The 25,892-nt window shown below is 41.5% G+C and overlaps 1 protein-coding gene across 4 annotated transcripts; it reads right to left on the reverse strand.

Annotated features, from left to right (window-relative positions):
• mmp23ba (matrix metallopeptidase 23ba) lies at positions 1 to 25,541 on the reverse strand. Of its 4 annotated transcripts, XM_080215178.1 has the most exons (9): positions 24,738 to 24,793; positions 21,894 to 22,056; positions 20,918 to 21,045; positions 13,263 to 13,399; positions 12,607 to 12,774; positions 11,332 to 11,496; positions 7,772 to 7,882; positions 6,227 to 6,353; positions 2 to 1,788 (listed from the first exon to the last, which is right to left on the reverse strand). In XM_080215178.1, exons 3-9 carry the CDS (start codon positions 20,995 to 20,997, stop codon positions 1,614 to 1,616), a joined length of 963 nt encoding a protein of 320 aa, XP_080071304.1. In that variant the 5' UTR covers positions 20,998 to 21,045; positions 21,894 to 22,056; positions 24,738 to 24,793; the 3' UTR covers positions 2 to 1,613. The 4 variants fall into 4 exon arrangements, with proteins under 4 accessions (XP_080071302.1, XP_080071304.1, XP_080071301.1 ...); XM_080215175.1 differs by lacking the exon at positions 21,894 to 22,056 and having other exon boundaries at positions 24,738 to 25,541; XM_080215177.1 differs by lacking the exon at positions 24,738 to 24,793 and having other exon boundaries at positions 21,894 to 22,914.
• Positions 25,542 to 25,892: the final 351 nt, after the last annotated feature.

Here is a 25,892-nt window from a genome sequence, read left to right on the forward strand (position 1 = left end):
CTCCATCATGAGATTTGCTTTTACCCATTCCAGATGGACTTAAACAACACAATGCTGGCACATCAAGTAGTATTGCTGGAATATTTTTGTATCCATTCTGGGGTGTTAATGCAGACTTGGCTACAGCTCCACCACCAACCCATTGCTAAACAGCAGGCAGAGGAATCTGTTACAAAACAGGTCCAATTTGCTGAACTCCTGCATCAAAAATAAAATTTATCCCAATGGGTTCTAGGTAGGGACTTGTAAATCTCCAGCACAGAACACAATGATTTAGTTGAATTGATTTGCAGGTGGGGTAGGGGAATGCTCAGGAAGCACATGGATCATAATTTTTAATCAAAGCTTTGTCACAATCTAGTATCCATTCTCTCACTGACAATTTAACTGGATGGGTCGGGTGCAGTTGAATAAGGTATAAAATCAGCTGTCCATGCTCTGAAAGAATACAAAATTTATGATTCTTGGACAAGGCAATTAGTGGGAAAAGATCCCACAGTAAAACAGGGTTTCTGTGACCCTAATATGATGGTGATTTTGTCTCAATGGTTCAGGAGCTAATATATTACACGATGTGGCTTTGGCAATGAGACATGCAGCTATGAGGCGTATTCCTAGGTTAGGCAGTTAAAAGGTCCAATAAGGTTTGCTTGTGATGATCTTGCTAGTACAGCGGAAAAGCTTCCTTCACTCAAAACATTTGTTTTTACATCAATCTTTTTGAGCAGACATCAACTAAGACTGATAGCCCTCTGCCCATGAGCATACCCACACAAACCTGCTCAAATTCCTGGCCCTTGAGAAAAACAAAACATTAAGTACTCTTAAAAATACATAGCTTTTAGCTTAACATTTTGGTCAGTCAGATTGAATGTGTTTTTAAAGATCACTGTACAAACCAAAAAAACAAAGATGTGGAGATGCCAGTGTTGGACTGGGATGGGAACAGTAAATAGTCTCACAACACCAGGCTAAAGTCCAACAGGTTTATTTGGTAGCATGAGCTTTCAGAGCACAGCTCCTTCATCAGGTGAGTGCAGGATTTGTTTCACAAACAGAGCATGTATAGACACAAACTCAATTACAAGATAATAGAATGAGAGTCTTGACAGGTAATCGAGTCTTTACAGGTGTAGACAGTGTGAGTGGAGAGAGGGTTAAGTACAGGTTAATGAGGTGTGTACTGTCTCCAGCCAGGATACTTAGTGAGATTTTGCAAGTCCAGGCAAGTTGTGGGGATTACAGATAGTGTGACATGAACCCAAGATCCCAGTTGAAGCCATCCTCATGTGTGCTATTAGTCTCTGCTCGGCAATTCTGCATTGTCGTGCCTTGAAGGCTGCTTTGGAGAATGCTTACCCAAAAATCAGAGGCTGAATGCTCTTGACTGCTGAAGTGTTCTCCGACTGGAAGAGATTGTCGAGCAGTGTCCATTCATCCATTGTCGTAGAAAAACAAAAATTTCACGTACAAAAACAATGCACTGAATACACAATCGCCATACAGACACAGGTTCCGTTTTATTAAAAAGTGCAATAAATGGTTACATGTATCTAACCCAGTCACTATGTTTAACAAGTTATTACATACATCATTCAATTAAACAGTTTATTTTACTCTTTAACCACTACCTGCCAGGAATACTTTGTAAGGATTTTGCCTTTTTTCTTCACGAGGCAGGTGTAGGTTCCTTCATTGATTGCATTGGCGATGATGCTGAGTTTATTGCCATTCAAGTAGATGTAACCAGGATATGAAAACTCTAATAGTTCACCATCTTTGTACCATCTGAAAATGAATTTATGTTCATGTTGTCAAAAGAGGGTCACAACAGCCAACACCGATAGACTCCCAAATTTCACAAGAATCATTTCAGCCTCTTTGGAATGAGGTTCCAGCTGCTTTCTCAGATAGACGTAAACCATCCTACAGCATCACTCGAGAACAGGGGAATTTCTGTGATCACCAGCCAGCAATCATCCACCATCAAGGTTTGGTGAATACAGAACTCACTGGCCAGTCTGAACAATGCTCAGGAAGAACCACATTGAATGAAGTTGTGAGTGAGACTTTGGCTTTGTAGGCTTCTGAGACATCCCAGCAGGTCAAGACTGGAGAACCACATGCTTCTGCTGTGTGGGTAACCTCCCCTCCCCTCCCATCATTGTACGGGTTGCAGAAACACAAACCATCGTACCTTTCGTGACTAACCAGCTTACTGGCTGTTTTATAGTTAACAATCTTGATGGATCAATGCCACAATCGGCCTGTAAACTCTCCCAGCAAAAAGTCTGACAACACCAGGTTTTAGTCCAACCTATTTATTTGATAATATACTCGCAAGATTTCGGGTTAGCCCCTTCGTCAGGCTAACCCGAAAGCTTGCGAGTATATTATCAAATAAATAGGTTGGACTAAAACCTGGTGTTGTCAGACTTTTTACTGTGTTTACACCAGTCCAATGCCAGCATACCCACATCACATCAACTCTCCCAGCAGCAGGACAGTGGCAATTAATAAAACCCATGGGGAGGACACACGAACTTTCACAGGCATCTCCAAATCTAATCATCAAATGGCACTAATTTGGTGAATGTCTTATTGCTAATTACATTAATCTACAACACCGAAAAAAGGCATTTGGCCCAATCAGCAGATTTTATAGAAATCCTGGCAGTACAGGTGCTTATTTAAGCCCAAGGCAATTAAATAGCTTTGATGTAGAATTGCTACAAAAGGTAACAATGAACAATGAGACTAACATAGATTCAGAGCATCTTTTCCTTGACCACTGATGACTGGATAAACAGCGTTGTCAGAACGGAGTTAATCAAAAAGCGAGAGTTGAGTGCTGTAAATATCAGGTGTAATTTTGAATCTCAATAATGAATAATAGTGCTCGAGTGCAAAGTAATTAAGGGGCTGTAATGAACAGTGCATTGCTTATCCTTCCAGAGCTACGTAGAAATTCAGAATCTCTTGTGGTTCTGAAATATCAGCAGTGATAAAAATGCTAAGGCTATAATGACAACTGACTTTACGGCTTTCAACTTAGCTACAATTAAAACACACTGCTGGCTGGGGTAATTCACACTATTTGAGAAGCATCCATTGCACTCTGCTATCAAAGCTCCATTCTTCACCCCTGCTTACTCAGTAACTATAATTGAACAGAGAGGAACCTCCGCAGGGCTCCACATACTGTACATGCAATTACAGAAATCAGTCTGTCTGGCTCATCTGTCCCTCTGCAGCTCAGGATTACTCAGAGTTATCCAGCTCTTGCTGCAGTCGCCGTTAGCTTACGAAATCAAACTCAGCTTTGTCTTTCCTTCATTTTTTTTCTCTGCATTGCTGTTTGCAGAGGGATTGATTGGCTGCATGTGAATAAAGTGTTTGCATAAAATGCCACTTGCGTGCCCAGCCAGCAAACATTAGACCTTTGAGAAACCACAAATGTTATTTGTCCTGGCTTGTGTCTGAAACTGAGCCAGTGGCATGAGCCTTATGAAACCCCTCAAGGGTCCCTTTAATCTCTCAGTCTTTCGTTCCGTCAGTGCCGCTTACTGTTCAGGTCATCTTATGTCAATGGTAAAACAGACTTCAGCCTGTCCACAAATTGTTGGATGTATCTTCAAAACAAAGACTTTGGATTGCTGGGGAACTGCCGAGTTTTATTCAGATTTGAAACATAAAATGGGACATTTAAAAAAGATTCTGCAATTCAGAAGTGTTTTTCACAACCTCAAGATATTCCAAACTCTTTTACAACCAGACTTATGAGCTATTATTACAATCAAAAGTACTTCTGAAGTGTTGTCACTGTTGTAATAAAGGAAATTTGGCAGCCAGTTTAGGGACATTGGTGGAGGGATCCCCACTGCTCTCTTTCAAAATAGTGCCATGGAGTTTTATTACATCCACCTGAGAATGCAGATCCATCCATCACTGCACTAATAACATGATACAGGTACACAATATTTCCACAAGACCTAAAAAAAAACACCTGGAGTCATTAACTGTCCAGGAGATGGCGGTAGCAATAAAGAGGAGGCATTAAGAACACTAGTGATTTCAGGAGTAGCAGCTACCAGCGTGCAGGATCAGCCTGAACGTGACACTCAGAACTTCTATAACCTACTTAAGATTATTCAACCACTTGAACTTTTGAGCCCGTATCCAATATCACTGGTATTTAAGGGATAAGTGCAGGGGTTGCTGCCCCCGGACACAGGCCTGGAGCTTGCTTTTCCAAAATCCCCTCCATTGTCTAGACATGAGGAGCTTCAACAGTTAGGCCAGTGCCTCTTACCCCTGCAGGACTGTGTTCTTTAGCTACGCAATGTTATATGTGGACAAATGCAAAGCTCAGCTTATTCACTGATGTTAATTCTCCAGTATTTAAACAGTATAAAAGTTTATCATCCATGATTAAAGCTCTGATGGAGCTAACTACTGCAAAGAATTCTGATGACCAAGGCATCTGGTTCCTGAGGATTTGTAACTGTCCTGATCATGTGCAATTTAATCATCTTCTAAATCAAACCTCTTGTAAACTGACTCATTTCCACATCAATTGATGTGGTCTGGTTACGTGGACAATTTATTTCCAGGGGCAATATTATTCAACTCCAAAAGAAGCATGAATAATTCAGATAAAAAGCAGTAACTTACATTAGATTTAACTGTGAGCAGAAAAATCAAAGCACATTGGCAGAGATTTAACAGATTCTAGACCAGCAAGTCTAAAATTGTTGGATACAATATTTCTCCACTCGGTAGTGGGCACGTGTAATTAAAGTTATTGATGCCAAATTGGTTAATTCCTTTTAGAAATGGTGGATTAGACACTAACCTAGGTTTTAAATTAATCCCAGACAAACTCTTTTTTGCTGACAAATTCTTTACAAAATAAATCTCAAGCTCCTGGTGACTATGTGAGTAAAACGGCACCTGGTAATTGGCAGTAAATGTGTAATCTCACATGGAAAGGCACAGGAATGGTTACTGGAACCATGTTCCACTGGTTTATACAGTGATGCCATCCTGAGGCTGGGGTGAAAATATATCACAGGTGCAAAGTGAAAGGAACTTTATATTCAGCATCTGACCAGGATGTTCATACTGGCTGTCCAAAATAAAAATAAATTCCAGAGTTTAACCCTGGTAAGTGTGACGTGATTCATTTTGGTAGGACAAACTTGAATGCAGATTACAGGGTCAATGGCAGGGTTCTAAGGAATGTGGAGGAACAGAGAGATCTTGGGGTTCATATCCACAGATCCCTGAAGGTTGCCATTCAAGTGGATAGAGCCGTGAAGAAGGCTTATAGTGTGTAGCATTTATTAACAGGGGGTTTGAGTTTAAGAGCTGTGGGGTTATGCTGCAACTATACCAGACCTTGGTGAGACCACATTTGGAATATTGTGTTCAGTTCTGGTCACCTCACTATAAAAAGGATGTGGAAGCATTGGAGAGAGTGCAGAGGAGATTTACCAGGATGCTGCCTGGTTTGGAGGGTAGATCACATGAGGAAAGGTTGAGGGAGCTGGGGCTTTTCTCTTTAGAGTGGAGGAGGATGAGGGGCGACTTAATAGAAGTTTAAAAGATGATGAGGGGTATAGGTAGAGTGGCTATTCAGAGACTATTTCTTCGGGTGTATGTAGCTGTTACTAGGGAGCATAACTATAAGGTTCATGGTGGGAGATATAGGAGGGATGTCCGAGGTAGATTCTTTACTCAGAGAGTGGTTGGGGTGTGGAATGCACTGCCTGCTGCGATAGTGGAGTCAGACACTTTCGGAACTTTCAAGCGGTTATTGGATAGGAACATGGAGCACACCAGAATGATAGGGAGTGGGATAGCTTGATCTTGGGTTTGGACATAGCTCAGCACAACATCAAGGGCCGAAGGAACATAGAACAGCTGTACTATGTTCTATTTAATTTGGCACAGTGGTTGGCACCACAGCCTCACAGTACCAGGGACCCGGGTACAATTCCTGGCTTGGGTCATTGTCTATGTGGAGTTTGCACGTTCTCCCTGTGTCTACATAGCTTTCCTCCAGGCGCTGGAGTGTGGCGACCAGAAGAATTTCACAGTAACTTCATTGCAGTGTTAATGCAAGCCTTACTTCTGACTAATAAATAAACGTTACTTTAAATCATATAAAATGTTGTTACTGAATGCATTCAGAAGTGTGAATCATTTTAAAAACATTACTTACTCCGCTATCCCTTTCTTATGAGCAATCTTTTGTCCACATTGAACCGTAACATTCCGTCCTTTGTGAACTCGCCTCACTTTGGTCCTGGGAGGTACAGGTGTCGGTGCGATGGTTGGGATGGGAGGATCTGACAACAACATATTTTAACATTCAGGTCATTATTCACCATATTAATTGAAATTGATCAGTTTGGTGTATTTTTGAGTGATGGAAAAAACAGGAGAATAATCTCTTCATAACTGGAGCTTCAAGTCCTGGTGTTTGTCTCAAATCTACAGAGATGGGGACGACTTGTGATGAATTCATCAAATCCTTGGCCAAGTTACAAAAGGAAGTCTTGAACAGTATAAGAGAAACAGACTGCACACATCTGTCTTCCAGGACACTGTTGAAACCCTTGTCAATGTTTTTGTTGCCACTAGTCTTGACTATTCTTACATTTCCCTGTCCAGCCTCCCATGATTCACCCTTCACAAACTTGAGATTATCCAAGGTGCACCCTCTTGTATCCTTACCAGCTCCAAGAACCATTGACCCTTCACTCGCTGACCTACACTGGCTCCAGTTAAGCAACACCTCAATTTTAAAATTCTCATTCAAATCTCTCATGACCTTACCCCTCTTCCTCTATCTCTGCAATATCCTCCAGCCCTACAAATCTCAGACATCTGCACTCAGCTACTTCTGGCCTCTCGAGGCACTGCTGATTTTAATTGCTGAATCACTGGCAGCCATGCCATCAGCTGCCTACGCCATAGGCTCTGGAATTCATTGTCTACATCTCACCACTTCTCCATCACATTTTCCTGCTTTAAGACACTCCTTCAAGCCTATCCACTTGATCAAGCTTTTGGTCATCTCCCCTAATATCTCCATATGGCTCAAGTGTCACACTCTGCTTTATATCTCTCGGGCTTTTTATTCCTTTAAAAGGTGCTATATAAATGCAAGTTGTTCAACAATCATTTGGTTTTCAGTAGGAGGAGACCATGTTTTCTGGGTCTATTTGTAACAATATCCCTGATCCAGCAGTTTTACCAAGAATGTAGCCACAATACTGCACACTTTCACTTTAGAATTCGAATTCAAAGAAATAGTTCAAATGCTGTATCTGTTTTAATTGCAGAAAATGCTCATTAGATTGTCTTTTCAACATTTAATGGCAAAATTTTGGCCTGAATTTTAAAGCAAGAAAGAAATGAACATGAAAGTTTGCAGTAAGCTGCCTGGATGTTACACATGAAGTGGCTGAACATTGTGGTGGAGTCAATAAGATAGAAATAAGGCACAACGACCTTTACTGGAAAATAATTCCCTTATTTCTAATCATTAGATCTTCATCCCCACAGAAATCGGTTGTTATTATGGGATTTGAGTGTTCACTTTCAGAGAAGAGTTGATTCGGTGCAGTGAAGTTGTGATGTCCCCTGCCAAAGCCTCGAGTTAAAGAGAGCACAGACCTACAGTAACTGTGATTACTGCCAGTACAGATGAAAGCCCAGAGGGAGAGAGCTGCTGAATGAATGGCAAAGGATGCTATTGTACCTCGGCAGAAGTCGCAGCTAACTGGGCAATGCTTCTTCATTAAAGAACGACGTTTTTCACAGAAACCCTCGTGAGCCCAGGAAGGACATTCATCAAGTCTGTCCAGGCAACCTTAAAATGAAGGAATACGCTGCATCAGTGATTGTACTTTTAATTACTAAACCAATACTCATCCTTAATGAAATCTGATGATTGCTATGAGTTCACTTGCAGATTTTTTTTTTTCCTGCCTGGCGTCTCCAGAGCAACTCATCGATTTAAAAGACTGTGCCACAGAAAACATTTCACAAAACCACATGGAAAAATTTGAATCGCTAGAATGGGTGGGTAATGTGAACTGACTAATAAACATCAAAACCAATCATTTTGATGTTTAATAATTGAACACTACTGATGTTTTTTGACAGATACTCAGAACTATTTAGATGCCAGGGATTAAAAATGTTCCTTTTTGTGAGGGGTTAAAAACAACAGGTAAACTTAGAACACAAATTCCATCTATAGATCTCTCGCATAGAATGGTCAACACAGAAACTGGTCATTTGGTACAATAGACCCAGATTAGCTTTACGCTCCACACAAACCTCCTACACTCTCTTCACTGAACCACTCCTGGTTGGGCTGCTCACGCTCGATTCCATTCTTCAGGTACAGTGTTAATTTTCACATGTATGTTGGTGAGACGTAGCTCTACCCCCCCCACCACCACCATGCCACTAACTTTGCAAAATGGTCGTTAAAATATTTCCAGGGTTATGTACATTGTGTCTTTCAAACTTGTTGGTGCTAAGTCAGTTGTTGTCCAGCAACTAAAGACTCATGTTAGTCTCTCACAAACCTCCCCCTCCAGGATCCCTACCCTGCATTTGGGATGCTGTGGACTACAGCACGAGGTGGTGGAGCTCCCATCACAGGAAGAGGAAGATTCACCCAGATAGAGTAACTGCCTACTGGGAGATGGGAAAACCTGCCTGATGTAATTTACCTGCCAATTATTGCTTCTTTCCTCAGTGAAGTGCAACTTTTTTGATAGTGCAACTAAGATGACAAGCCCACTGTGTGGGAGCCAGGATTATAAATGTGTCAAATGTCAAACCAGTACAATGAGATGCATCAATGCCAGATTCATCAGCCCCACTAACAAGACAGCCTTGAGCATCACCCAAGCACAACGCAACGCCATCTACGTTCTCACAACCAACCGCAACAGTGTCATCAAACCAGCAAAGGTGGGGCCAACGTCATACTGAACAGAACAGATTACTGCAAAGAAGTGTACCGACAACTGAACAAACAGGAACACTACAGACAGTTACCCGCAGGTCTGACCAAAGTACACACCCGCTAACTCAACAGACTGATCAAGACCTTTGATCTGGACCTTCAGAGCACTCTCCATGCTCTCATCACAGGTACACTCCGTGTTGGAGATCTTACTGTCTCCCAAAGATACACAAGACCAACACACCCAGCCATCCTATTGCATCAGGCAATGAAACCCTGTGTGAGAACCTCTCTGGCCACGTCAAGGGCATTCTGAAGCCCACTGTACAAGAATGTACAGAAACTCGGCATGCATGGAGCAGATGAACCAGAAACCCTCCTCATCACAATGAGCATCTCGGCACTACACATCAACATTGCCCACGATGATGGCATTGCTGCAACTGCCTCAGTATTCAATGCCAACAACTGCCAATCTCCAGAGGCAATTCTACAACTCATCCACTTCATCCCAGATCACAACGTCTTCACCTTCAACAACCAGTTCTTCATCCAGACACAAGGAACAGCTATGGGGACCAAATTCACACCTCAATATGCCAACATCTTCATGCACAGGTTTGAACAAGACTTCTTCACTGCACAGGACCTTCAACCGATGCTAGACACTAGAAACATCGATGACATTTTCTTCCTTTGGACTCATGGTGAAGAATCATGCAAACAACTATGTGATGACATCAACAAGTTCCATCCCACCATCAGACTCACCATGGATTATTCTCCGGAATCGGTTACATTCTTGGACACGTGCATCTCCATTAAGAACGGTCACCTCAGCACTTCACTGTGCCTCAAGCCCATGCAGAGCCTCATGATGCTCCACTTTTCCAGTTTCCACCCTAAACTGTTAAAGAAGCCGTCCCCTACGGACAAGCCGTCCATATACACAGGATCTGCTCAGATGAGAAGGAACACAACAGATGCCTACAGATGTTGAAGGATGCCCTTCTAAGAGCAGGATATGGCGCTTGGCTCATCGATCGATAGCTCCGATGTGCCACAGCGAAAAACCGTACTGACCGCCTCAGAAGACTGACATGGGACACGGTGGACAGAGTACCCTTCATTGTCCAGTACTTCCCCGGAGCAGAAAAGCTGCGACATCTTCTCTGGAGCCTTCAACATGTCATCGGTGAAGATGAACATCTCGCCAGGGCCATTCCCACACCCCCTCTTGTCTTCAAACAACCACGCAACTTCAAACAGACCATTGTTCACAGCAAACTACCCAGCCTTCAAGAGAACAGTGACCACAATACCACACAACCCTGCCACAGCAACCTCTGTAAGACATGCCGGATCATCAACACGGATGCCATCATCTCACACGAGAACACTATCCACCAGGTACACGGTACATAGTCTTGCAATTGGGCCAACGTTGTCTACCTGATACGCTGCAGGAAAGGATGTCCCGAGGCATGGTACACTGGGGAGACCATGCAGACGCTACAACGGATGAATGGGCACCGCTCAACAATCACCAGGCAGGAGTGTTCCCCTCCTGTCGGGGAACACTTTAACAGTCACGGGCATTCAGCCTCCAACCTTCGGGTAAGCGTTCTCCAAGGGGGTCTTCAAAACACACGACAAAGCAGAGTCACTGAGCAGAAACTGATAGCCAAGTTCCACATGTGAGGACAGTCTCAACCAGGATCTTGGGTTCATGCCATACTATCTGTAACCCCACAATTTGCCTGGGCTTGTAAAATCTCACTAACTGTCCTGGCTGAACACAATTCACACCTCTTTAACCTGTGCTTATCCTTCTCTTCTTTCGCATTGTCTGTACCTGTAAAGACTTGATTACCTGTTAAGACTCTCATTCCAACCATAACCTTGCAATTGAGTCTGTGTCTATATAGGCCCTGTTTGTGCACTCTCCACTCACCTGATGAAGAAGCAGTGCTCTGAAAGCTTGTGGTACTAAATAAACCTGTTGCACTTTAACCTGGTATTGTGAGACTTCCTATAATACTCTCCCCAGTCCAACGCCAGCATCTCCATATCAGTACAAAGAGCAAAAAAAAGTACAACACAGGGACAGGCCCTTCATCCCTCCAAACCCATGCTGATCATGATGCCCGAACTTAGCTAAAAGAAATCTTCTGTCCTCACTCAGTTTGTATCCATCTATTCCCTCCCTAGTCATGTATCCATCCAGATGCCTTTTAAATGCTGCTAATGTGCCTGCTTCCACCACTTCCTCTGGTACATGACACAACGCTGTTCACATCAATATTTTTAAGGTGAGTCACAATATGCAGACTTACCATACAGTCTCCAAATCCCCCAGATTTCGTCCTGAGTGATTTTATCTTTTCGTGTTAAAGTGGCATTTTTATGCATGAGAGCATTTGAGTTCAGTGAGTGCATTAGTCCAAGGCTGTGTCCAATCTCATGAGCTGCAATGTGCACCAGGTCAGTGAGCCAGACCACTGCAATACAAAAGTTTAAGGTTTATTTTTATTTGTGTCACAAGTTAGCTTACATTAACACTATAATGATTTTCACTACTGTGAAAATCCCCTAGTCACCGCACTCCGGCACCTGTTAGGGTACATTGAGGGAGAATTTAGCATTGCCAATGTACCTAATCAGCACTCCTTTTGGACTATTGGAGGAAACTGAAGCATGTGGAGGAAACCCACACAGACATGGGGAGGACGTGCAGACTCCTCATCGACAGTGACCCAAACCGGGAATCAAACCTGGGTCCCGGCCGCTGTGAGGCAGCAGTGCTAACCATTGTGATACACAATAGATGCAAGTGATAATCAGAATCACATTTATAAAATAAACTTGATGCAAATTTAACATAATGAACGCTATTGTTCCACCCAATGACAAATGGGAGTCTTACTTCCAGATTCTACTCTTCACACCAGCTCTTAAAGTGGGCTTTATGTTAACACTAACTGTTCACTTCTGGAATTATTGCAGATTGATCAAGAACAGGAATCCTGGCTGATATTTCCTCTCCCTTTCAGACCAGGGTTGTTGTAGCTAAATTTTTTTCATCTATTTCAATTGCCAGTTCAGGCGTGATCAGCAGACTCCAGACAAAGTGAAGGTTGATCCTCCTAGCTAGGACTATTCCGGTCTAGATCAATTTTCATTTCACTGTTCAGACTGCCAAGTTTCCTAAAGTTCCAATTTAGGCAAAGCTTTTATCCAGCTGTTAACAGCTGCTGGAGGTTTGGTATTCAGTCTATCTAGGAAGATAAACAACTCCTCAACCACAGAAACCAGCACCTCTCGAGGGTGTTCACTTTTGGAAACTCTCAGTTAAATTATAAGAAAGAATGCAGAGTACAAATCTCCTGCCCATTTCTAAGTGTGATGGGGCATCTTCCACTGTGTCCAGTGAAATTATATTGGACCTGTTGCACATTATGAAATAACAGAATTCTGGTAAACGTGCAAACTGAATTTGACTTCTTCAAACAGTTAAAGTTGTAATTGAGTCAAGTATTTAATTAGCAAAAGACTGGGCAATATTTCAGTATTTTTCACTTTAAGTCACACAGTAATTTTACAAACCGTACCCTTCTTCCAGCTGAAGTAAGTCTTCCCCAAAATCCAATGTTCAAAATCATCAAAATGGATTTCTCCATGGGATGGGAAAAAAGCATGTGCCAGTTCTCCAGTTATCCCATCAAAACAGGGATGAGAAGAAACTTGCAAGCAGTCGGTGTGATTTATGGGATAAAATCCTAGCAAAGAAAAACAAAATATTAACAGCTTCATCGCCTTTTTATCCCATTGAAGAGACTTCAAAGTGAAGTCATGATCAAATGTATCCATCAAATTCTCAATCATAATCCTGTTGTATCCGGAAGAAATCCAACTTGCAACTTGGGATAAATGCATCTATTTGGTTGGACTTTGGTATTGGATTCGGATCTCCCATTTTTCCTCTCCAGATTCAATGCATTGAGTTTGGAGCAGATGACCAAGTCACTTCTGAACAACCTAACGTGGGCACTGCATCTTTAACAAAATAAAACAAGGCAAAACCAGACACTTGGAAAGGACACAGGAGGAAAGGAGATGGGAGGCTTAGTCAAAGCTTTGAGAAGGAGGAGATCAGATTGGTATTTAAACCAATTGATAAATTAGTTTATCAATTATCTCCTCCCTTTCTATCTTAAACGCCTCTGTATCTTTTTGGATACCAATAAATCCACTGCCTGCAACTCACCTATTTTAATATCAGCACTGACATTTGCAGGAACTTCAGTGAAATTGAAGGGGGAAACTTCGCTCCACATTTGAAAAGCTTTTGCGATTCCCTTTCCTGTATCCTTTTCATTTAGGGTCTTTGGAAAGGACAGAATTCTGTGAATGGAAGCAACTTCATTCATGGCTGATATTACAAATAAAATGCACACAAAAATTATGAACTACATTTGGTTTCTCTAAATATTCTCCTTTGAAAATTTGAGTAGAAAGTTTTATGGGATCGACTTTATCCATCACTTCCAATGCTGCACTGTGATCAACCTGGCGACGCCATGGGTTGTGTTGTGTGAGCTGGACACTGATCCCCAGTGTTTCCTTTGAGTTGGAATGTCTCACTGTAATAAATCCTCATTGGTTCAGAAGTAACAATTTGAACTTGTCAGCTGGTGGCTGGATGTCCCATTTTCAACAATGAACTCGCTGCGTTGTCCCATTTGTTTTCAGATTTCACTTTCACCATTTCAAGGTGTTTCTCCAATAATACAGGCACACAAACCCACTTTTAGGTTGGCTTTAGACCTCCAGGTCTTTAATATCAACATCATTCTAAGTTAGCCAACTTGGCAAAATTGGAGTTCTTCTGCCCTGCAAATATACTACCAGGAGACACCTCATATAGTTTGTTTATTAGTGTCACGAGTAGGCTTACATTAGCACTGCAACGAAGTTACTGTGAAAATCCCCTAGTTGTCACACTCCAGCACCTGTTTGGGTACATTGAGGGAGAATTTAGCATGGCCAATGCACCCTAACCAGCACGTTTTTCAGACTGTGGGAGGAAACCAGAACACCCAGAGGAAACCCACGCAGACACGTGGAGAATGTGCAAACTCCACACAGACAGTCACCCAAGCTGAGAACGAACCTGGGTCCCTGGTGCTGTGATGCAGCAGTGCTAACCGCTTGTCAGTCCAGCAGACAAGTGAAAAATTGGCCAAGAATCATGATGAGCAGATTCAGACACCAAGCAGCACAGATCTGAACAAACTTTTGTACTGTAGACAAAATTGTCAAAGTCAATACTAAGTACAGGACAGCCAATTATATTTTCCAAGTAGCATCTTGATTCTCATTGCTCACCCAACTTAAACGTGAAAGTGTGCAGAGCGGGAAGGAAGCTGTAAGATTACATTTTGAAAGGTTTATTTTATATCAATTGCAGTCACACTCTAGCCAGTCCCAATCTCAAGAGAACAGCTTCACATTGTTCACTAGACTAATGAATTGGATAGTGCTCTGCAGACCACAATTACGCTGCAATATTTGCTCTAACACATGAAGATGTTGATACAGAAGTTGCAGAAAACTGGGCTGGATCATTTATTTAAACTGAATTCCTTGCATTATTCAGACAGAAAATTCTGTAAGAAAGCAATTGAATTAGAATCAAATTCTTCCATGCAACAGAATTAATTAGCTTTAACTAAACAATTTTTTTAAAATGGAGAATGAACACAAAGTCATTTTAATTTATATCGTTATGCATTCTTCCAGAAGATCACAGTTACAATTTCTTTTTAAATAAAAGTGGATGGATAATAAAGATGTTCTGGTTTGTTTGACAGTGAGATACTAACAGGCATATTTTATCTGGCTTCTCAATTAATAATAACCAATAAAATATGCTTTACAGTATTCCCCTTAACAACACGTTCTGAATTTCCAAGTGTGAAAATAAAAAGGAATAATAAAACAGAGCAAGGTGATAGATAATTTATTAAGACTTCCATGTTTTTAGGTTTACAGCTTTGTACTTTCCCCTCATGGCAGAGTGGTTAAATTATTAAAAGGCTTTTGGACTTAATGATCCAGAGACAGGAGTTTAAATCTTACTCATGGTAGCGGATACTTGATTTTAATTAATGAAATCAATTGGAATAAAGAGCTAGTTTCAGTGACAAGGACCACAAAGCTACCAGATTGTCAGAAAAACCTCTCTGCCCTTTAAGAACATAAGAACCAGGAGCAGGAATAGGTCATTTAGCCACTCCAGCCTGCTCTGCCATTTAATACGATCCTGGCTGATCTCATCTTGGCCTCAACTCCACTTTGCTGCCCGTCTATACCATACCTGGTCTGGCGAATGTGAGAATCCAGATCGACAGTCATGTGGTTGAGTGCTATCTGTTCCCTGAAATAGCCGAGCAAGCCATGCAGTTAGATGGATGCATGTTTTGTGACGAAGGGTCACAAGGGTAAGGGGAATTAAGGGTTATGGGGAGAGGGTGGGAAAGTGGAACTGATCCATTTCAGATCAGCCATGATCTTATTGAATGGCAGGGCAGGCTCGAAGGGCTAGATGGCCTACTCCTGCTCCTATTCCTTATGTTTTTATACCAAACTGCTCAGTTTGCAGTGGTTCAAGAAGACAGTTCATCACCTGCTCCCAATAACAGTCAGAGGGTGAACAATCAGTGATATCCTTGCCTACCCACATCCCAGGAGTGAATGAAATATAAATGGTTTCTTTGTTAGCATTGGTAACCGGATCAGGAAACGTGGACACACATCAGGCAGAAAAGTAGAGTTGAGGTCTCATCAGATTAGCCATGATCTTATCAAAAGGCAGAGCAGTTCAATGGGCTGAATGGCCTACTCTTATTCCTTGTGGAGGCAGAATGTAATTTGCCTTTGGGAAATACTTTGATATTGTCACACCTCCTGGATGTCATTGGCAGTCAGCAGGGGGGGGGAACCACAATCTCTCTCAGGGGAATGTGGCTTCAAAGGGAGAGGAACTTACAACAAAACAAAATAAAATACGTGGATAAAGGTAAAATACTGCGGATGCTGGAATCTGAAACAAAAACAGAAAATGCTGGAAAATCTCAGCAGGTCTGACAGCCTCTGTGGAGAGAGAATAGAGCCAATGTTTCGAGTCTGGATGACCCTTCGTCACAAAACACGCATCCATCTAGCACTTCCAGCACAGCAAGGCAAGATGCATTACTAAACAACATCTGACACTAAGCTATCAGAGGAAATATTAGAACAAATGACCAATGGTTCGATCAGAGGGCCAGGTACAAAGAGCATCTTCAAGGAAGAAAGAGGTAGAAAGGCAGAGAGGTTTAGGGAGGGAATTCCTGCATTTACAGTTTAGGCCTAAGGCTGTAGAGCAATAAAAATCAGGAATGTTCCAGAGCGTGGGGCAGCTGAGTGATCTCAGAGTTAGATAGGGCTGGAGGAGATTACAGAGTAAGGAAGAGGCAAAGTCATACAGGCATTTTCAAACAAGGTAATAATTCCAAAATCAAGATGTTTTTTGACCAGGAACAACGTTGGTCAGTGAGCAGAGGGGATGATGGATGAATGGGATTTGTTGCTAGATAGGACAAAGGCAGCAGGGTTTTGCTGGCCAGAATTGCGTTGGAAAATGAGGAGGAACTTCTTCACTCAAAGGGTGGTGAATCTCTGGAATTCTCTGCCTGTTGAAGTGGTGGAGGCTACCTCGCTAAATATTTTTAAGACGCGGGTTGATGGGTTTTTGATAAGAGAGGGGATTAAGGGTTATGGGGAGAGGGTGGGAATGTGGAACCGAGCCATGACAGATCAGCCATGATCTTATTGAATGGCGGGGCAGGCTCGAAGGGCTAGATGGCCTACTCCTGCTCCTATTTCTTATGTTCTTATGTTCTAAAATTCAAGTCTGGAGGCGATAAAGGCAGGGTAAGAATTTCAACAGCAGTGGATCTGAGTCAGGGTGGGGAGTTTGGCAATGTCTCAGGCTTAGCCTGAATAAGTGACCAGAGACTCATCTCACGGTCAAATACAACACTAAGATTGCAAATAGTCTGGTTCAGCTTCAGGGAAAGGGAGAGGACTGATGTCTATGGAACAGAATCTACGTCAGGGACCAAAGGAACTGGCTTTGGTCTTCTGAACATTCATCATGAAATAAAATAAAAATTGCTGACATCAGCACTCAAGTTCAAAAAGAAACAATCTTATTGATGGAAGCTTTAGTTTTATTAACTAATTAACAATAAACAATTCTTCCGAGCCATTTGTCATTTGTTGTGCTGGTGTCAAAGCAAATGAAAAGTTCATTGGTAGTCTTTGGAAAGAGAAGGTTTGTCCTTGGTTTCCACTTAATTCAAGACAGAAAGACAAGAAATAAGAAAGCAATTCAACAACAGAAAAGGCGTAGCCAGAAACAGACTGCAAAGAATACACATAAACTTTATCATTTCAAACCCATGGGACAAATTGCTTTGTCCTCTGCACAGCTTAGGCCAAACTATCAAACTCATTCAACTGAGAAAACTGCTGTAAATAAGCCAATGCAGACGGAAATTTAAAACTGGGTCTACTGGGTAAAGATTAAGAATTTAATAATGTGATTAGAAGCCACTCGGGAAATCTAAGCAACATTACCGGACAAGCTTCAAAATCTTTGTGAGCTAGTTCAAGGTGTGTGGGAGTGAAAAATAAAATAAAAATTTGCAACGGCAACTTTGTCCTAGATAATGTGCATGTATTATTAATCAGTTTTATGCGCTTAAACAAACGAGCTCAGGCTCAAGTGAAAACATCATTCCCTTTATTACACTGTATTTGAGACGTTGCTAAAGGGGGTGTTTTGCCAAAACCCAAGAAATTTCTAAATCTCATGTGAAAAACAGAGTAACTCCCTGTGGTAAACCACATTGCTCTAGTCATCAGAAGTTAATCAGAGCAAATCTTTGCAAAAAGAATGCAAAAGTGACTTGCCACACAAGATGCAATTGAATGCTAACTCGTTTTCCTGTTTGCATGTGGCATAAAATGAACCTTTTCTAAAATAACCAATTTTGCATTAAAAGGTCAGAATCAGACATCTCAACAGATTAGCGAACTGGTTAACCGTGTGCAGAGTCTGAACTGCAGTTCACTGTCTGGACAACATTTGAATCTCCTTGAAATCCAAACCGGTCAAAACTCTAATTTTCTCCAACTTCCTTCACTCCTTTTCTGAAGGTATTCATTCACACTGGAACATGGTTCCGTGTGGCTTGGCCGGCAGTCAGCACCTCACCCAAGCTGGCACTCTCCAGACGAGTGCATTGGCATCTGTGCCAGTGTGAGGCCATCACAGCCAAGCTCGATTCTGTTTAATTACAAATTCATAAATGCACATTTCTCAGCAACAATTACCAGATGGAAATCAGACGTGGCTGATTTTTTGAGTCCACTGCAGCCAAATGCAATGTAACTCTGCCAGATTTCTACTTTGCTTTAATTCAAGCCTCTTGCAACTTTAATTGCTTCCCCTCTGGTGTCCTAGCCTTCAATTCTCTACAATCCTTAGACATCTGTGCAAATATCTCCTAATGTAGCTTGGGGTCAGATTTTGTTCACTAACTCTCCTGCATTGTGCTTTGGGATGTTTTACTGTGTTAATGGTGTAGTTTTATTGTTGCTGCTCCTGCTACACCCAGGGACTGAAAACTGAACCTGGCATCTTCCTTGTTAGCTTGATTCCAAAGCAGACTGGGACTTTAATCACTAAGATACTGGCTGGTCTTAAATCTCAATTCTTTAAAATGCATCACTGTAAAATCAGTTTTGTTTTAGTACGTTATCCTTTGACAAAATAATTAAATAAGTTTAAACATTAGGGATTGGCCAAAATGGTCAACATTTGATATTACTGAAACCGATTGGCCCATTAATCTCCCAACAGCCACTCACTCCATTTCGATATTGGTCTTGGAGTCAGGGCTCAACACTCCATGTTCCTGCTCTAACCCCTCCCTCCACCCTACCTCACAACCTCCCCTTCAACCCCCCACCCCAAACTACAACCTCCTCTTTAAACCCCTCCTCCTCCACATTGTTCCTGTCAAACCATTACCCCCCCCACCCAACCTCCCCACACAGATAGCAACAAAGTGGCTTTGAGGGGGTCAGGTTATTTCTAAGTGGTAAAGCGCCATTCACGGTAACGTGGCTCTAACACAATCTGCCCCTCAATCAGGCTCATGGAATGGACACTTGTTGGGAAGGACATCACTGAATGCTAACAGCAGCAACAATTAGTGGCAACCAGGTGAAAGATCGAACGACACTCTGCAAAACAGGAGGCAGATATTGTCGGAATTCAACGTTTCATTCAAAAAATATCAACACAGCCAACAAACAGTGGCGAGCCATCACGCTGCATTGACTTCAGTTGCAGGCCCCAAAGGTTAAAGGTGCATTTTTTAACCAGGATCCATGATCCTAAAGAAAGGTATTTCAGAGATAACATGCTAATGGCATGTGAACCAGATAATCTTCATTTAATATGTTTACTGGATGAGGGTTTGTGTTAGTGCAGTTTGGAGTGACTCATGTACCATGTATGTGATACCATGTAGACTAATAGCAGTAATGGAATAACATTTAGATTCAGTTGGCAGGAAAATAAATCCTAAAAGTAGTCATGAGGGTCATTAAAAGTCTATAAAGAGAATGTTCTATTTTCTGGCCTGATTAATATGGATCAGATGAAATAATATTAGTCCATTGCATGTGGTTTTTGTGGATTTTTATGAACCAATGATTTTGCCACCAGCTACTGAGCAATGGTCACACAAAAATACACACAATAATCATTGAAAGCAGATTCAATCAGTTTGAACTGTTAACAATATTGTGTCCATTAATCTCATCACAGGCAACTCCTACAGTTAGAGAGAATAGATGGTGTAACATTATTGACAGGGCGATTAGTGTATCTTTGAAATGTCCTTAACTATGGAAGTTAAGTAGTTTAGGACTGTAGTGACTCTTCAGTTCTCCCGCTCCATAAAGCCTGGGAGATCTGAGGCAGCATGACAGATACATGGGGCAGAGAGATGGCATGGGTGACTTGGAGGGTCATGGGCTTTTATTGAGGGGGGGGGGGGGTAAAGTGCAGAGAGTCTTGACAGACTGGTTGGAGTTGGGATGTTCTGTTGGAGAACTTAGTAGACCTTCTAACTGACCCACTTCCACATGCATATTCGCAAACTGCACTGCAAACTTGAACCTAGTGTGAAAAGACAAAAATGGCACGTAAAGTGAGATGTGGATCGGGTGTGCAGTTTGAGAGTTGTGGAAGTGTTGAGGCTGGGATTCCCCAAGCACAGAGGAAGATTTTCACACACCCCTGCCCCCAGTGCTCCCCCAGTAACTGACGTAAGTGACCTGCTGACCCTCTGTAAATTTCTAACCACCAACTAAACATCAGCAGAGGTCTAACCAGCAAATTGGCCATTTCTCTTCAATTAGGGCAATAGGTGGATTTGCAGGAAAACAGAACTTAGGGATTAAAGTGTGTTTTAGATTACTGCCAGAGAATGATGGGAAATGGAAAATAATCAGTGGGGTTAATGAAAATTTTCACGAAATAAACGAGTACCGTTTCAGCTTGAAATTCTGGGCTGGGGATTAGCACCAATTTTGTCTGAAAAATAAGCATCAAGAAGCAAGCCAATAGCATGTTAAACAATCTCACAATACAGCAATTTGGAACGCAACTTTTCCAATCCACGCACGCACATCCACATCAAATACACTCAAATATTCAGTTAATGGCTAGCCCTTGGTCCGGAACAGCACAGGAAAAAAGAAGCAGGATATTCATGTTCAATATCCACTCATGCTTACTTGTAAGTGAGGTTGAAGTGATCCCATTTCAGTTTGTATGGAGTTAATGTGTATCTCTTCCTCCTCACCTGCTGCTGCATTGTGGAGCGAACATCAAACACCAGCAAATTGGAAGGTGCAACATTTTTCTAAAAGATAAAGCCATTAGTTACTTATAGAATTTGAGCAGAATTCTTATAATGCCATCGATGTGAGGGTCATCAGTGAGAAATACAAATTGCACAAAGTATCTAGTGACCATTACAAATCTCTATCAGGTTAAAAGCCTCAGTATCAGTTGGGGGATGGTGGGGGGCACCGAGGATCTATCAAACAATTAAAATAGAGTCATAGAGGTTTACAGCATGGAAACAGGCCCTTTGGCCCACCTTGTCCATGCCACCCCTTTTTTTTAACCACTAAGTTAGTTGCAATTGCCCGCATTTGGCTCATAATCCTCTATACCCATCTTACCCATGTAACTGTAAATTCCATCAGGATATATCTTGAACCGCAACAAGTACAAAAGAACTTTTTAAACTTTTTTTTTGCAAAAGAAAAAGAGCAGAATATCCCACTGAACTTGAAAACATCAATTAGCATTTGGGTGGACCGAGTATTGACATGGAGAGAGCTGCTTTGCCTAAGCACAGATATAGAGTCCAGGAGTGACAGATTTGTGGTGTTAAATAGGTCCCTATGTTGTCCTGAAGTGCAGTTTGTCACTCAGCTTTAGAGTGCCTTGGAGCACACATCATTAACTAGAAAAACGGAGGCACCAAGAAATGAAATATTCAACTTCTTGAATTCATTGAGATATTTCATACACGATCATAAGACAGGAGCAGAATGAGGCCATTTGACCCATTGAGTCTACTCTGCCATTCAATCATGGCTGATATTTTTCTCATCCCCTTCTCCTGCCTTTTCCCCATAACCTCAGATCCCCTTTTCAATCAAGAACCCATCTAACTCTGTCTTAAAGACACTCAATGACCTGGCCTCCACAGCCTTCTGCGACAAAGAGTTCCACAGGTTCACCACTCTCTGGCTGAAGAAATTCCTCCTCATCTCTGTTTTAAAGGATCGTCTCTTTAGCCTGAGGTTGTGCCCTCTTGGAGTTTTGGTTCCTCCATATTGACCTCTTCACTTTCACAAACCTGTCCCAAACAACAAAAAAGTAAAACTGTTTTCTCAGCATGGTTTGTTATGGTTCAGGTCATAAACGCCAAAGTATTTTATGGATCATAAGTTTTGTATCTTGAATTTAGCTAGAATAAGCATAATAGGTTTCACTTCAGGAATGATTCAAATGACCCACTTGGGAACTTTTATCAAACAAAGTGTAATTAAGAATATAGTTAACATATATAGTAAGAATATTAGCCAGAACTTCCATGAATTACAACTACCAAAACAACCACAATAATGTGTAATGCTTAACAAACATATCTAAGATGTTCCAATCAAACAAAATATCCTTGCTGTAGACAAAACCCTTTCCACAGGTTTGACACTGCAAAGACTACCGCTCACGTGATACTGGAACCGAGCCCTTTGGTTGGAGAATTGAAAACTCTCAGTCTTGTAAGTTCAAGCGGTCTCCTGATACACCCAGAATAGTTTGAAGTCAGAACAGCTTTCCAAAACATCAGGGAGACACTCTGGTGAAGGCACCAACAGCAGATTCTTTATTCCAGGGAGGCAATAAGCCTTGCTTTCAGCTAACCAGCAGAATTTCCAAAACCAGCGAGAGAGAGAGAGAGAGAGAAAACCACTTCTTTCCAGCTTGATGTCCCTTCTAAAACTCAAACTGCAGCTAAACAGAAAATTAAACCTTAAAATCACTAGGAAGGCAAAAATACTTGTCCAGAACCCATAACCTTCCTTCTAATAATGCAGAGTCACAAAAGATCCCAAGTGAAAAGAAACAAACCCCATTTAAATAGCAATTAAAGGACTCCTAGCGATAACTCGGCAGCAATGAGAGCTGAGAGCTACAGAGAACATGATTCTTAAAAAAAAGCTGTTAAAGGTACACTAACATCACAAATTAATTCATAATAATTAAAGTTTAAAATTTATTTATTAGTCTCACAGGTAGGCTTACATTAACACTGCAATGAAGTTACTGTGAAACCCCCTGGTTGCCACACTCTGGTGCCCATTTGGGTTCACAGAGAGAATTTCCCACTGCCTATGTAGCTAAGGTGCACAATCAGAGCAATAGGAATTATTTGGGGTTTAGACAAATGCCCAAGTGGCAAACAGAAAAACAGTCAATGTGGAAGGAGGAAATTACGCAGAAGTTGCAGAGTGTTTAATTCTGAACTCTCAAGGTGAGCATTGTCTATACTCAGTTCAGCTCCTTAGTGTCGCTATGCTCCAATCTCAGCTGGAATATCAGCAAGACAATGCGGACAGTGAGATTATTGAGGCATCTAACACATCACACAGGAAATGTATTGGGATGCTTTGGGTTTATTCACTCTCTCTTCCACATGGCCATTAAGAGCTCTGTTTGGTGAAGCTCTTTATTGGAGTTACATTTAGATTGCGTTTCTTCCAATCTCAGCTTTAGAGCCAATTTGCTTTTTGAAGGGAAGTCACTGTTGTAATGTAGAGAAACGCAGCAGTCAGTTTTCTGCACTGCAAACTCCCACAAACTGCACAGGACCAGGTCATTTGTTGTGGTGCCATTGATCCTTCTCCAGTTACTGCCATGGGATTTTTTATATTTAGATGAAAGGGCAGGTGGGTCCTCAGTTTCATTCAAAAATGAGCACCTCTAACAGTGCAGCACTCCCTCAGTGCTGCACTGGATTATATGCTGAAGACACTGGAGTGGGTCTTGAACCTACAGCCTTCTGAATTCTGAAGCGGTGGAGGGGTATATAGGACAGGAAACCCTACTGACAGCAATGGGATCAGAAAATCCTGCCCAAGGGGTGAGAACAAGTGGTGAATTTTAGGTACATCCTCAAAGTAATGGGGAAAAAAATCAAAGTCTCCTGGATGGAGAATATACAACTTTACACAAACAGTACTGATAGCAGCCGGAGAGCAAAGTCATTTCCTTTAACTAGACTGACTGTTGGGATCAGAGTAAAATGGATTTGTATCATCTGTGGAGTTAAAAAGAATGAGAGGTGATTGCAATGAAACAGATAAAATTCCTGGACGGATTGGAGATACAGAGTTTTGAACAAGTGGTCATAGTCTCAAGGTAAAAGGTTGTCTATTTAGATCAGAGATGAAAAGAATTTTTTCTCTAACTGGGTCATGAATGAGTGTATTCAAGACAGAGAGTGTTTGACTTTTGGGCACCAGGGGAATCGAGGGACATGGGGACAGTGCAGAAAGTAGAGGTGATGCCGAGGTTCTTCCAAGATTGCACTGAATATTGGAGCAGACTTGGAGCTGAACAGCCTACTCCTGCTCCCATTTCTTACATATGTTCAACAGGAAAATAATGCACAGCTCTGTTCATTAGGGCAAAGGAGCCAGGGAGAAAGATGATTACAGTCAACAGAAAGCTAGCAGCAAAGGAAGTCAAATTATCCAAATTGTCCAAGTCTGATGAGTGTCGCTATTTCTAATGTTGAAAAAAAACAAAGGAGAATGGTAACTATTTCTTTGTTCAATAGTTTCTGGCAAAGGCAAAATAAAACAGAATTGCTAAATTAAATTATTAAGTTAGAGATTGTAGTTCGCTGAGGTGGACATTTCTTGATCTAGTGTACATCATTAAAATGAGATGAAATATTATCCAGAACATAAGAAGCAGGTTTTATTGAATTCCAGTACCCAAAAGGTTAATATCAATAAGGTTTATACTCACTAACTGAGGTCTCCAAGCTGGAAAGGCATCTGCATCTCGATCTGCAGCTAAGAACATTAATGCCACTGCAATGTAAATTAAAACTTTGATATTTGTCAAATAATCTTTCTCTTCCGATCTTTGAAAAAACTCCATCTTAGTCAAAGTGGAAACAGTTCGTCTTCCCACGTATTCTTTAGAATCCGAGACCCAGGCCACTCTGTCCAGGAGTATGCCTGGGGATCATTGCCCTGCTCGCAGTTCAATCACTGGATTATTAAGAAAGTAGGTTTTCAATGACTCTATTTAGTTCAGTAGCACTTACATAAACTGCATTTCCGAGTGGCTGTCACAGCCAAGCAGTATCACGTTACTTCAAGTGCAGATCTAAAAGATTTCCATCCATCAGTTTGTAACTTAGCCAGGAACAGCTGGGCATACTGCGACCTCTCTGGATTTGGACTTAATTCAGTTTTATAATCAATTTCAGATGTACAGTACACAGCAGAAAAGAGCAAGATGAACATACGCTGAAATTAACTCCATCTTAGACAATTTACATGACATAAGGCATGCATAAACGCAACAAGACACTTGCCTAAAAGCTGCATTTGTCAACAGATTTTATAACCCAGTGCAACAATTAAATCAACACTTTGAGAAAGGCTTTGTTGCTTAATGGCACCTGTAACAATTTACTGAATACACACAGATATATAACAAATACATGACTTCTACAAGTCTCTGTGCACACTGCTTGATTGAGCCACTTATGGAAAATGCTTAACAAATTCACCCTCATCATCCTCCAATTATTAACAAACACACTAAAGATCAGAAACTTGATAAAATAGCTCCAGTCAAACATCTGAAGGAGTATTTATTAACAGAAAGTGCCCTAAAAACTCGGTGAATCAGGCTGTATCTGTGGAGAGGTTACAAATTTGAAAAGTTAACTCTGTTTCTCTTGCCACAGATGCTGCCAGACCTGCAGAACATTTGCAGCACTTCCTGTTCGTATTTCAGATTTGCAGCACCCACATTGTTTTACCTTTTGTTCTTGGGAGTTTAGTTTAACATGGAGCTGACCAGATACGGTGCCACCAATAACAATTGTTGCAGCAGCAACACTAACAAACAGACTCCTTCCTGCCAAACATTGAGTTAGTTAAACAC

Source organism: Carcharhinus amblyrhynchos, chromosome 30 (genome assembly GCF_965287045.1).
Source record: "Carcharhinus amblyrhynchos chromosome 30, sCarAmb.v2.hapA, whole genome shotgun sequence".
Taxonomy (NCBI): Eukaryota; Metazoa; Chordata; class Chondrichthyes; order Carcharhiniformes; family Carcharhinidae; genus Carcharhinus; species Carcharhinus amblyrhynchos.

Bases quoted from the DNA above. Each gene is read 5' to 3' on its own strand.
- mmp23ba (XM_080215175.1), bottom strand. From the start codon at position 24,872: ATGGAGTTTTTTCAAAGATCGGAAGAGAAAGATTATTTGACAAATATC. The intron at 13,400-20,917 runs GTAAGCATGAGT...TTCCATTCACAG, and splicing joins CACTTCAACCTCACTTACAA to AATTCTGTCCTTTCCAAAGA. The intron at 6,354-7,771 runs GTACAATAGCAT...TGTTGTTGTCAG, and splicing joins TAGCTGCGACTTCTGCCGAG to ATCCTCCCATCCCAACCATC.